The sequence below is a fragment of the Dendrobates tinctorius genome, unplaced genomic scaffold (assembly GCF_039654945.1).
Source record: "Dendrobates tinctorius isolate UK_male_01 unplaced genomic scaffold, ASM3965494v1 ptg000086l, whole genome shotgun sequence".
Lineage (NCBI taxonomy): Eukaryota > Metazoa > Chordata > Amphibia > Anura > Dendrobatidae > Dendrobates > Dendrobates tinctorius.
In genome coordinates this window covers 13772279-13785970 of record NW_027361754.1, presented here as the reverse complement: position 1 = coordinate 13785970, position 13692 = coordinate 13772279, and the positions used below count along the sequence as shown (strand labels likewise).

The 13692-nt window shown below is 46.0% G+C and overlaps 1 protein-coding gene across 1 annotated transcript; it reads left to right on the top strand.

The window, feature by feature from the left end:
* The first annotated feature begins 7824 nt into the window (after nucleotides 1-7824).
* Nucleotides 7825-12678, top strand: LOC141097702 (indolethylamine N-methyltransferase-like). Its single transcript, XM_073585080.1, has 3 exons — nucleotides 7825-7962; nucleotides 10486-10693; nucleotides 11820-12678. The coding sequence occupies exons 1-3, from the start codon at nucleotides 7899-7901 to the stop codon at nucleotides 11980-11982; spliced, it is 435 nt and encodes a 144-aa protein (XP_073441181.1). The 5' UTR covers nucleotides 7825-7898; the 3' UTR covers nucleotides 11983-12678.
* Nucleotides 12679-13692: the final 1014 nt, after the last annotated feature.

Here is a 13692-nt window from a genome sequence, read left to right as displayed (position 1 = left end):
GCCTCCACAATCAAACTACATCAGATATAAAACTTCCTCCAAGTAGGCCTCAGCCTACTCCATGTTTGACCCTGGGCTTCAACACTGCCAGTTGCTGCTCAGAACTGCCGTCTGCACAGAGAAAAACACATGCTCCATTGTAAGTGGGGTTCAGTAACTCCAGCTGCTCCCCTGCTGTGTCTCCGGCAATATCTCCTGCTCCCTCCACATTCAAACTACATCAGATTTACACTTGCTCCAAGTAGGCCTCAGCCTACTCCATGATTGACCCTGGGCTCCAACACTGCCAGTTGGTGCTCAGAAGTGCCGTCTGCACAGAGAAAAACACTCACTCCTGTGTTGGTGGGGTTCAGTAACGCCAGCTGCTCCCCTGCTGTGTGTCCGGCAATATCTCCTGCTCCCTCCACATTCAAGCTACATCAGATTTTGCACTTGCTCCAAGTAGGCCTCAGCCTAAACCCTGATTGAACCTGGGCTCCAACAACGCCAGTTGTTGCTCAGAAGTGCTGTCTGCCCAGAGAAAAACGCATGCTCCAGTGTTAGTGGGGTTCAGTAATGCCAGCTGCTCCCCTGCTGTGTGTCCGGCAAAGTCTCCTGCTGCCTCTACATTCAAACTACATCAGATATAAAATTTGCTCCAAGTAGGCCTCAGCCTACTTCATGTTTGACCCTGGGCTCCAACACTGCTAGTTGCTGCTCAGAAGTGCCATCTGCACAGAGAAAAACACATGCTCCAGTGTTAGTGGGGTTCAGTAACGCCAGCTGCTCCCCTGCTGTGTCTCCGGCAATATTTCCTGCTCCCTCCACATTCAAACTACATCAGATTTTACACTTGCTCCAAGTAGGCCTCAGCCTACTCCATGATTGACCCTGGGCTCCAACACTGCCAGTTGTTGCTCAGAAGTGCCGTCTGCACAGAGAAAAACACTCGCTCCTGTGTTGGTGGGGTTCAGTAACGCCAGCTGCTCCCCTGCTGTGTGTCCGGCAATATCTCTTGCTCCCTCCACATTCAAACTACATCAGATTTTACACTTGCTCCAAGTAGGCCTCAGCCCACTCCATGATTGACCCCGGGCTCCAACACTGCCAGTTGCTGCTCAGAAGTGCCGTCTGCACAGAGAAAAACACATGCTCCAGTGTTAGTGGGGTTCAGTAACGCCAGCTGCTCCCCTGCTGTGTGTCCGGCAAAGTCTCCTGCTGCCTCCACATTCAAGCAACATCAGATATAAAACTTGCTCCAATTAGGCCTCAGCCTAAACCCTGATTGAACCTTGGCTCCAACAACACCAGTTGTTGCTCAGAAGTGCCGTCTGCACAGAGAAAAACACATGATCCAGTGTTAGTGGGGTTCAGTAACGCCAGCTGCTCCCCTGCTGTGTGTCTGGCAAAGTCTCCTGCTGCTTCCACATTCAAACTACATCAGATATAAAACTTGATCCAATTAGGCCTCAGCCTAAACCCTGATTGAACCTGGGTTCCAACAACGCCAGTTGTTGCTCAGAAGTGCCGTCTGCACAGAGAAAAACACATGCTCCAGTGTTAGTGGGGTTCAGTAACGCCAGCTGCTCCCCTGCTGTGTGTCCGGCAAAGTCTCCTGCTGCCTCCACATTCAAACTACATCAGATATAAAACTTGCTCCAAACAGGCCTCAGCCTACTCCATGTTTGGGCCTGGGCTCCAACACTGCTAGTTGCTGCTCAGAAGTGCCGTCTGCACAGAGAAAAACACATGCTCCAGTGTTAGTGGGGTTCAGTAACACCAGCTGCTCCCCTGCTGTGTGTCCGGCAATATCTCCTGCTCCCTTCACATTCAAACTACGTCAGATTTTACACTTGCTCCAAGTAGGCCTCAGCCTACTCCATGATTGACCCTGGGCTCCAACATTGCCAGTTGTTGCTCAGAAGTGCCGTTTGCACAGAGAATAACACTCGCTCCTGTGTGGTGTGGTTCAGTAACGCCAGCTGCTTCCCTGCTGTGTGTCTGGCAATATCTCCTGCTCCCTCCACATTCAAACTACATCAGATTTTACACTTGCTCCAAGTAGGCCTCAGCCTACTCCATGATTGACCCTGGGCTCCAACACTGCCAGTTGCTGCTCAGAAGTGCCATCTGCACAGAGAAAAACACATGCTCCAGTGTTAGTGGAGTTCAGTAACGCCAGCTGCTCCCCTGCTGTGTGTCCGGCAAAGTCTCCTGCTGCCTCCACATTCAAACTACATCAGATATAAAACTTTCTCCAATTAGGCCTCAGCCTAAACCCTGATTGAACCTGGGCTCCAACAATGCCAGTTGTTGCTCAGAAGTGCCATCTGCACAGAGAAAAACACATGCTCCAGTGTTAGTCGGGTTCAGTAACGCCAGCTTCTCCCCTGCTGTGTGTCCGGCAATATCTCCTGCTCCCTCCACATTCAAACTACATCAGATTTTACACTTGCTCCAAGTAGGCCTCAGCCTACTCCATGATTGACTCTGGGCTCCAACACTGCCAGTTGTTGCTCAGAAGTGCCGACTGCACAGAGAAAAACACTCGGTCCTGTGTTGGTGGGGTTCAGTAACGCCAGCTGCTCCCCTGATGTGTTCGGCAAAGTCTCCTGCTGCCTCCACATTCAAACTGCATCAGATTTTACACTTGCTCCAAGTAGGCCTCAGCCTACTCCATGATTGACCTTGGGCTCCAACACTGCCAGTTGTGGCTCAGAAGTGCCGTCTGCACAGAGAAAAATACATGCTCCAGTTTTAGTGGGGTTCAGTAACGCCAGCTGCTCCCCAGCTGTATGTCTGGCAATGTCTACTGCTGCCTCCACATTCACACTACTACTGATTTCAAACGTGCTCCGATTAGGCCTCCGACTCCACTCTGTCTCTAGTTTTTACCCTGGCCTCCAACACCGCCAGTTGCTGCTCAGAAGTGCCGTCTGCACAATCAACACTTGTTCCTGTGTTACTGGGGTTCAGTAACGTCAGCTGATCCCCTGATGTGTGTCCGGCAATGTCTCCTGCTCTGTCTACATGGGAATGTGGACAGAGCAGGAGACATTGCCGGACACACATCAGGGGATCAACTGACGTTACTGAACCCCAGTAACACAGGAACAAGTGTTGATTGTGCAGACGGCACTTCTGAGCAGCAACTGGCGGTGTTGGAGGCCAGGGTAATTACGAGAGACAGAGTGGAGCCAGAGGCCTAATTGGAGCACGTATAAAATCAGTAGTAGACTACAACAGATATTAAACTTGATGAAATTAGGCCTCATCTTACACCCTGATTGACCCTGGGCTCCAACATCGCCAGTTGCTGCTCAGAAGTGCCATCTGCACAGGCAACATATGCTCCAGTGTTATTGGGGTTTAGAAATGTCATCTGATCCCCAGCTGTGTGTCCGGCAATTTCTCCTGCTCTGTCCACACTCATACAACTACAGATTTTAAACTTGCTCCAATTAGGCCTCTGTCTCCACTCTGTTTGTAGTCTTTTCCCTGGGTTCCAGCACCGCCAGCTGTTTCCCGGCATTGTCTTTGGCACAGGTACTCCCTCCTGCCCAGCCTGGTTCCAGCACGCCTGCTGTTTCCGGGTAGTGTCAATGTCACTTTGCCACCAATACGTTGTCCTGTCATGTTGCGGTCGGGTTAGCCGAGTCTATGGTGCCTGCAGTTTATGGGCTTCCTATGTGGGCTGCGGGATCTGGCAACAAAGGCTGGTTCCATAGTGCCTATAGGACAAGCACCTCCTGTTGGACTGTGGGTTTCGGTATCTGCGGCCGACTCGCGACCTTGCAACTTTGTTTTTCATGGGTACCTTCTGCTACCCATCCGGGTTCCAGTGCCGTCAGCTGGTTCTCGGCAGTGCCTTTGGCTTAGGTGCATCCTTCTCGGTATCTGAGTTCCAGCAACGTCTGCTGGTCCTTGGTAGTGCTTTCTAGCACAGGTACCTCCTGCTTAGTAACCGGGTTCCAGCACCGTCAGCTGGTCCTCGGTAGTGCCATTGGCTCTTGTTCCTTCTGCTGCCCCTCTGGGTTCCAGCACCGTCAGCTGGCCCTCGGTAGTTCCATTGACTCTTGTAGCTTCTGCTACCCATCCGGGTTCCAGCACCATCAGCTGGTTCTCGGCAGTGCCTTTGGCTTAGGTGCCTCCTTCTCGGTATCCGAGTTCCAGCAACGTCTGATGGTCCTTGGTAGTGCTTTCTAGCACAGATACCTCCTGCTTAGTAACCGGGTTCCAGCACCGTCAGCTGGTCCTCGGTAGTGCCATAGGCTCTTGTTCCTTCTGCTGTCCCTCCGGGTTCCAGCACCGTCAGCTGGTTCTCGGCAGTGTCTTTGGCACGGGACTCCCTCCTGCCCAGCCTGGTTCCAGCACGCCTGCTGTTTCCGGGTAGTGTCAATGTCACTTTGCCACCAATACGTTGTCCTGTCGTGTTGCGGTCGGGTTAGCCGAGTCTATGGTGCCTGAAGTTTATGGGCTTCCTATGTGTGCTGCGGGATCTGGCAACAAAGGCTGGTTCAGTAGTGCTAATAGGACAAGCACCCCCTGTAGGACTGTGGGTTTCGGTAACTGCGGCCGGCTCGCGGTCTTGCAACTTTGTTTTTCATGGGTACCTTCTGCTACCCATTTGGGTTCCAGTACCATCAGCTGGTTCTCAGCCGTGCCTTTGGCTTAGGTGCCTCCTTCTCGGTATCCAAGTTCCAGCAACGTCTGCTGGTCCTTGGTAGTGCTTTCTAGCACAGGTACCTCCTGCTTAGTAACCGGGTTCCAGCACTGTCAGCTAGTCCTCGGTAGTGCCATTGGCTCTTGTTCCTTCTGCTACCCCTCCGGGTTCCAGCACCGTCAGCTGGCCCTCGGTAGTTCCATTGACTCTTGTAGCTTCTGCTACCCATCCGGGTTCCAGCACCATCAGCTGGTTCTCGGCAGTGCCTTTGGCTTAGGTGCCTCCTTCTCGATATCTGAGTTCCAGCAACGTCTGCTGGTCCTTGGTAGTGCTTTCTAGCACAGGTACCTCCTGCTTAGTAACTGGGTTCCAGTACCATCAGCTGGTCCTCGGTAGTGCCATTGGCTCTTGTTCCTTCTGCTACCCATCCGGGTTCCAGTACCGTCAGCTGGTTCTCGGCAGTTCCTCAGCCTTCTTGTACCTTCTGCTACATTTCCAAGTTCAAGCTTTTGGAAATGGTTTTTGGTTATCACTCTGGATCTCCCTGACGACGACCCTGAAGACGACGACCCTGAAGACCACCCCGAAGAAGACCAAAAAGTTGACCCTGAAGAAGATGACCAAGAGGACAAAGAACATGAAGACAACCACCAATATACAGAACAACAAGAGACAGAAGACCAAGAAGCAGAAGAACAAAATGCAGAAGAACAAAAAGCAGAAGAACATTAAGCATAAGACTAAAAATCAGAGCAAATGATGTTATCTAAATTATAAGCAGAAGAAGACTAAGCAGTGTATGGGGGTGAGTCCGTTCCTCCTCGTGGTGCCCCTGGAAAATGCCTGCTGCTGCAGGCCAAACTGAACGCGGACAAATCCTGTTGTAAATCTTTTGTGACAGGCAGAACAGAAGGTGTAATCTTCAAACTTTTATAGATAACAACTACAGGAATGCCTGTCACAAATAAGAATATGATGAAGAAGAAGAATAGGAAGAAGATGAAGAAGTAGAATATGAAGAAGAATAATAGCTGAATAAGAAGAATATGAAGAATGTAAAAAAAAAGAATAATAGAAAGAAGGTGAAGTAGAAGAAGATGAATAAGGTGAAGAAGAAGTTGATGAAAAAGATGCTGCTGCTGCTGAGGATCATGAAGGAGAAAGTGGGGAATTAAAAAAGAAGGTGAAGAGCATGGAAGTAGTGAAACATACATATCTGACAAAATATAAAAAAAGGTTAACATAGTCAATATCTTTGTAACTCCGAACGTCTTTAAAAAAAAAAATATATTCCTGCTATTCCATTTGACTGGGCTAAACCTCTATGCCTTTAATGTCTCCTCCACCTCCCCCAATACAGTCTACATTATTATTAGTTGTTTTTCTTCATGTAGAATTAACCTACAAGGAAAGAAAGGGTTTATTTTAATTCCGATATTTCTGTCCCATTGACTTGCATTGGTTTCTGGTATCGGAATCGGCGATATCCGATACTTTTTGGGTATCGGTCCAATCCAATCCGATCCGATATTTCACGATATCGGATGGTATCGCTCAATACTAATCATCAGTGTACCGTCTTGTTCCTTAACGAGGACTAACAGAGCTGCCCAGGGGCTACAACTATCTCTAATGACCCCTGCTTTTTTCATCTCCCATAACATGCCCTTGGCACAATGGTAGTGGGCCGGGGGAACTGGGCGGTACCTATCCTTAATAGGTGGATGGTCTCTAGTGGGGATATGGTGTTGAACCCCTTCTACCTGCCCAAAGTCTACTGGGTGTTTGCTGAATACCCGTTTATACTCTTGAATCACCTGGTAAACCCCATTCTTTTGGTGCGAAGGGGTGGAGTCAATGCCTATGAGCAGCTTCTGACACCAATCCTCTAGCTGTTCTGCAGAGCCATTGTCCTCCACCTGGTCGGATGGGACCAAGGGTTCTACTGCCTGTATTGTGTTGTTATTGACAGTGAACAGCTTAGCAACGGTGGCATACCGCGGTAGTTTGTCCACTTTCTCACCACAATTTAAGATGCGTACAGGTACCCTTCCCTTGCAGACATCTACTACCCCTCTGGCTGTCATGATAGTGGGTCTGCTGTCTGAGTACATGGGTTCTACCAGTGCCTGGTAATCTTGACCACTGATACCTATAGCAGCTCAACATCAAATTAACATTTCAGTTTTGGGAGATATTACAGTGGGGAATGGGTCACTCACCCTCACACTGCCGATTTCTCCACCAGACAGCTCTACCTGTTGCCTCTGCATGAAGGCTTTGATCTCCTTCTGCAGGACTCGCTGATCACTGGAACTGGCAGTTTTGGCTACTTGTGGCAATAGAACAATAATCTCGCCAAGACAATTTTCTATCACATATGTACCTAGGGTCATCATTGGGTTACATTCTCACCGATCAATATCTACAATTGTCAGACCTTGGGCTTTCAACTCTACTCACCCCACCTTAATGGTCACCTCTTTATAGCCCACTTGTGGCAAAGGCTGAGCATTACTAGCGACTATTGTCAGATCATTATCTGGGCCGCGGATATTATCAGAGTCAGCCCAGTACCATTTGTAAAGGATATATGGCATCGTCATCACCTGGGAGCCAGTGTCCAGTAATGCGCTCATCGGGATGCCATTAATCACAACTGGGAGGATGGGTCATCCTCCGACATACTTGTCTCGCCAGCTCTGCGGGCCTGGTCGCCCTATCCTGTTGGCCCTCTGTCCAAGAGGTTGCCCATTTAAAGGACATCCTCTTGTGGAGTGCCCTGCCTTGTTGCAGCGTTGGCAAATGGGTTGTCCAGTCGAATCATAGCGATTGCTGTCTCTTCCCCTGATCGGTGGGATTCTCTTCTACCGTCAACGCGGGACATCATCTGGACTGGTGGCCAGCTGGATCTTTTCTTTTGGGGATGATATTTGCATGGACTGCACAGTTTGAGTCAGCCCAGCCACACTTTTGGTTAACTCCTGGACCTGGAGATGTAGCTCTGCGTTTCTCCTTGAAATCGCTCCGGGTGTGCGACTCTCCTGAGCAATGCGGTAACCAGGCCGCTCCCGGTATATATGGCATTGATATTGACAATATGGGTGCTCCACCCGGGTCTCCACCCGGGTTGGACATTTTCTTCCCCCCTAGTGAACCTTAGCCGGGTTCTGTGTTCTGTAACTATAAGATTTACCATGAAGATGGCTTTGATGCCAGACAAAGTCTGGAAACTTATTTTTCAGATAAACCTGAAATGATTTTTGGTGATGATTCCATAATATTTCCCCTTGAAAATCTTACAAAAACTTTTGCAGAGGGTACGTGGTTTATTAATCTTTCTAAACTGAACAAAAATGTAAATGTAGCGAATTTGTTTTTGCTCCCACTTTTCATGAGCTGAACTCAAAGATCTAAGACTTTTTATATGTACACAAAAGGTCTTTGCGGAGGGAAGGGGCAGAAAACTAGTGAGTATCTGGTGTGACCACCGTTTGCCTGACGCAGTACAGGAAATCTCCTTTGCATAGAGTTGATAAGGTTATTAATTGTGGCCTCTGGAATGTTGGTCCTCTCCTCTTTAATGGCTGTGTGAAGTTGGTGAATATTGGTGGGAACTTCAACACGCTGTTGTATGCGTCGATCCAGAGTGTAAAAATAACTCGGCAATATGATTCTACCGGTCAGTACAGTTATTGTGACACCAAACTTGTCTTTTTTTTCTATATTTTAAATGGTGACAAAAATGATGAAATTTGTAAAAAAAAATAATATTCGCTTGTGTTGACAATTTCCAAGATTCGTAACGTTTTCATTTTCTCACCGATTGAGCTAGGTGAGGGTTTGTTTTTTACATGATCATCTGATGTTTTTAATTTTGTAGATATGACATTTTGATTGCTTCTTACTGAATTTATTTTTATAGATTACCAACAACTGGAAAGCTGTAATTCTGTTATTTTGATTTTGCTTTTTATCTTTAGAGGTATTGGGGCCATATTTCGATAGATAGGACTTTTACAGATGTGGTGATGCAGAATATGTGTATATATAATATTTTTTTCATATACAAATAAATATATATATATTTATTCAGAAGATGATGCCATGCTGTACGTTATAGATCCTGAGCCCGTACCATGTAAGTGCAGTAAATGTACAGCAGGTCTTAATAGTTTTGTGATCTTCCAGCTGTGCAGCAAATGGATAACTAGTACATATTCATGGGTGGGAAGGGATTAGAGGTGTGCTGTGTTCTCTCTTGTTGCAATTATCCAAAGGAAGTGACAGCGCAGCAGCCCATAAGTGTTAGGCATCGGGTTCCTCTCGCTGCACAGCGGGAATCCCGAGCCTTGCTTCCGGCGGTCTCCGATTCCTCTCCAGCCACAGAGGAGGTTGCTCAGCAGAGTCGTTGGTCCTGGCGCTCTGCCCAATCTAGCTCCGTGGGTTTCATTGCTGCTGCCACCTCTGGTCCAACTATAGCAACGCATGCTGGTCAGCAGCGAGTCTCTCCAGGTACTTAGTCCTCCTGTCGATCCACTGAGCATGCCCGTGGAGTGATCTCCCATTGGAGATCGAAGGTCACGTGCTCAGGTTCTTCTCCAGCTCAGATTGGTCCATCCAAAAAGCCAGGAAGGTCCCGGAAGCATGGGGCTATAAAAGGTTTGCATGGCCGCTCGGCCATGCACTAGTATAGACTGCATTATCAGACTATGAGGAGTGAATGTTTTATGCATGTATGAATGTCTCTGGTGAATGACTCATTAAGAAACCCCTACCCTTGGTACGCATGTGTTGTGCAGCCTAGCCTGTTAAGTGCCCAGGCTTAGGTGAAGGTAGGACAGAGTCTAAAGCCCCCGTTACACACTGCTATATCGCTAGCAATATCGATGTAAAGTCACCGATTTTTTTGACGTTGCAGCGATATTGCTAGCGATATCGCTGCATGTGATACTTACCTCCGACCGTCTCCCCTGCTGATTATCGCAGGTCGCACGAGAAGCTCCTGGACCATTCCTGTTGGGCTTCCTGTGGCGCCGACGAGTGAGGCATGGAGGCGGGCGAGAGGACGTCAGGATCGCCGCGTCTGACAGGTAAGTAGCGACCCCCGACCCCTGCGATGTCACTGGTGAGATCTGCCTGTTTGGCAGCTCACTAGTGACCACTTAGCGATGCACCAGCGATCCATATCGTTGTCGGGATCGCTGGTGCATCGCTAAGTGTAACGGTACCCTTAGACAGGCATCAGTCGCCATCAGTGACTTGGCACGCCTCAGTGCATGTGCTCTACACTCAGTAGTCAGCGTCTATAGTGGGGTCCGCAGTTGCGACGCCACGCGCTCAGAAGGTCTAGAGGGACTCTGAACCCCGTGTCCCTGGGGTAGAGTTCTGTGACTACTTTCTGTGCGCTCATTGGCCGGGCTCTGTGAGCTAAACAGGCTCCGGCATTTATGTTCAGCGGTAGTGCGGCTCTGTGAGTTAACAGAGTTCGCTCCTGTTTACACTGGGTGACGTTAACCCACGTGTGACCTTTCCACCCCTCTTTATACTCCCGCCATTACCTAGCAGCAGTGTACCACCTCTGCACGGTGGACCCTGGGCTGTGAACGCACCTACTATTATTTTATAATTTGGTGCGTTCCGCCAGCCATAACAATAAGTGGCCACTGATGAGCTGTAGGTGTTTTTATTTTGCAAGGGGGTCTACTTCATTTAAGAAGCGATTGTTCTTGTAGTAGATAACCTTTTTAGGATATGTATAGTGGACATAGTGAATATAGATAACGACAAATCATGACTTCCTCTTGTATGCATATGACAATATTCAGACATTTTTTCTGCAGGTCACATTAAAGGAGACATTTTGTTTGAGGTCAGTGCTAGTTCCGCAATTCACCACTTATACGCCGTCTGTGAATTCTTTAAACATATCATTGTGCTGAAGGCCAATGACAGATGCATCATGGAGCTGAAAAGATGGATGCATGAACGTACAGGAGCATTTGAGTGGGACCATGCTGCGAAACATCATGCAGACATAGAAGGAAAAAGGTGAAATATATTGTACTTGTAGTCTACAAACAAAACGAAAACATGTAAAATATTGTATGTCTTCCACCAACCCCATTTTAAAATGTTATTCTATTGAAATGAAATTTCAACTGTCAGTAAAAATGTCTACTTTTAGCAATTTGGTTGAAAATTTTGAATCACTGGCTTCTTCTGAAATGACACAGTATGCCTGTGATCACCACACATTTGAGTCAGAGGTATAATCAAGAGAATCCTATAAGTACAGCTCTGCATTTGCCTCCATGTATGCCACTGTTATAGTGACAAATATCACTCATTAGCCACAATTTGAAAAACAATATACGGTACCAATTGTAGGGATTCTCGCTCTCAGGGGGGCATTAGACTTTTCATAGGCACCGGATTCTTGTGTACAGACAGTGTGAGGATTGTTGAACTCCATAAAATTGCACAACTCTTTAAAGGAAACCAGCCTTATCCTGGAACATACATAACAAAAATCACAGTCCTTTTCCAAGGAAAGCAAAGCAATAATGGGATTTCACATATACTCTGTCCCACCTGGCTTTCCTACATACTCTCCCCCTCTTCCCAAAGCTGAGGACCATCTGTGCAGTTTTCCACTGTTTTGTATTCAGTTAAAAAAGTTTTGTTGAAAGAGATTATTACATTTTTTTGTCCCCGTTGAGTGAATGCAGGCTTATGAAAGAATATTCAGAACTGAGAGTCCTCAGTGGTTGATACCTTTTAATGGCTAACTGAAAAGATGGTAACACATTGCAAGCTTTCGAGACTACTCAGGTCTCTTCATCAGGCATTGACTAATACAAAATCTGAAGAATCACATATTTATACACAAAACATCACAACACATCATTCCTGTATCAAAATGCAGGCTTATGGATAATTTTAGTATATGTATACTACTGAAGCTCCCAGTACATGCATCACACATAGTCACCCAAACATAGTGTGAATATAGCTTTCAAAACTAAAATGCAGTGCAGCAATCTTTGTTAAATTTAAGCCTTTCCCGAAAATTAAAAACCAGTAGTCCAGTTCTAACCATTGACTCCTGTTGGGCCCTAATGCTTTAAAAATAGCTGTGATACAATCACATTCTTCATGTTTCCATTTATTTTAGTGACCAGTTTCAGGACAAAGATGGGAACGTGCGAACAGCCCTTCGACATGTTGTGAAATGTGACTTCGAAAAAAAAAATATCGTAGAACCGATAGATCTACCACCAGCAGATTGCATCATCATTGCTTGGTTCTTAGAATTTATTAGCAAAAATCAAGATTAACTTAAAAATTATCTTAGGAAGATCTCAAAGTTGCTGAAACCTGGAGGACATCTCATATTTATTGCAGCTTTAGATGCAACATATATTACAATCAGGAAAGACAAGTTCCATATGCTCAAATATGATGAGGATTTTGCCAGGAAAGTTCTAGTTGAAGAAGGTTTTGCTATTGATACCTGTAAGGTTAAGAAGAGAACGGCTGTGAGTGACCTTACTGACTATAAGAACATGCTATTCATTTTGGCTCACAAAGAGCAGTAGAAACATAAACTAGGTCTGTATGCCAAGAGTTTCTAAGTAAAGCTTTAAAGTGGAATAATCATAAAACGCCTACAGATACATATAAAAGTATAAAAATGTAGCTGCTTAGCCGTTAGTATAAGAGCTGCTGTTTAGGACGTATCCCAGGAGAAATATACCGTATTTTATTTGATTAAAACACCAATTCACTGCGGGATGACACCGATGGTTTATTGTACCAAAGATGTTATAGATGTCACATAGATGCAAAATACAGATGAACATTAGTGGATGCCTAATATTCTAAGCGAACACAAAAAAGTGTGTATATGGCGACAATCAAAAGATTTTGTGTAGAGCAATACGCTGGATAACAGATTGTTCACTGATTTTATTTGCTGTTCTGTTCTCCATCTGGTTCATATGAGTAATGAAATAAAGCAAATGATTTCTTAATTATTTGTTTGTGTCCTTTGCTAAGGTAAAATTTTAGCTGCTTACTGATTCTAAGGTTTTACAGGATTTGATTTAAGGGCTCATACCCATTTGTGAGAAAAAAAAAACGGTCCGATTTCCAGACAAAAAAAAGGAATGAGTGCTACGCGAGTGTCATGCGATTTCCATGTGATTTCTTTATGGAATATCCATATGACATGCATACGCAATCGGTATGCAATGCGATTTTAACATAAGGTTTTACATACAGTAGTTCTCTTTATGTAAAAACTCATTTTAAAATAGCATTGACAAAAAAAACTGTACACATCATATATCATATAATCTTCCATACACACATACATAGATAGCTAGCTTAAAATCCAGCAGATTCCCGGTACAGTATAGAATAGAATAGGTTCGAAGAGAATAGAATAGATATATTTTTGAGCAATATATAATAATAAATTTTATTTCTATAGCACCGACATATTCCGCAGCACTTTACATTTCAGAGGGGACTTGTACAGACAATAGACATTACAGCATAACAATAATCACATAGATCATAAAAGATACCAAGAGGAATGAGGGCCCTGCTCGCAAGCTTACATTCTATGAGGAAAAAAGGTAGACACGAAAGGTGGGAGGTAACAATTGCCCTGATTGTTTGGACCAGCCATAATGTTAAGTGTGTAGCAGTACAGGCAAAGAGGGCTAATGGATGTATAAAGCATGTGGGAACATGATGCGTGGAACCTGGTTTTGGTAAAAACTTTTGGCTGTGCCACACAGGGATAGATTAGGTTAATGTGTTGAGGCGGTAGGCCAGTCTGAAGTGCACCTGAAGAAACAGAGGTATGGAAACATGTGACCCAGAGAAGCAGGAGGATCAGGAGGCAGTCAGCACCAATACTTCTCAGGAACCAGTACCAGGCTCTCACGCAGGAAAACATTGAAGAAATACATCAGGATAAGACTTTGCCCACAAACAGCAACCTTGTACGCCTTCAGAGTCCTCCTGGATGGAGAAAG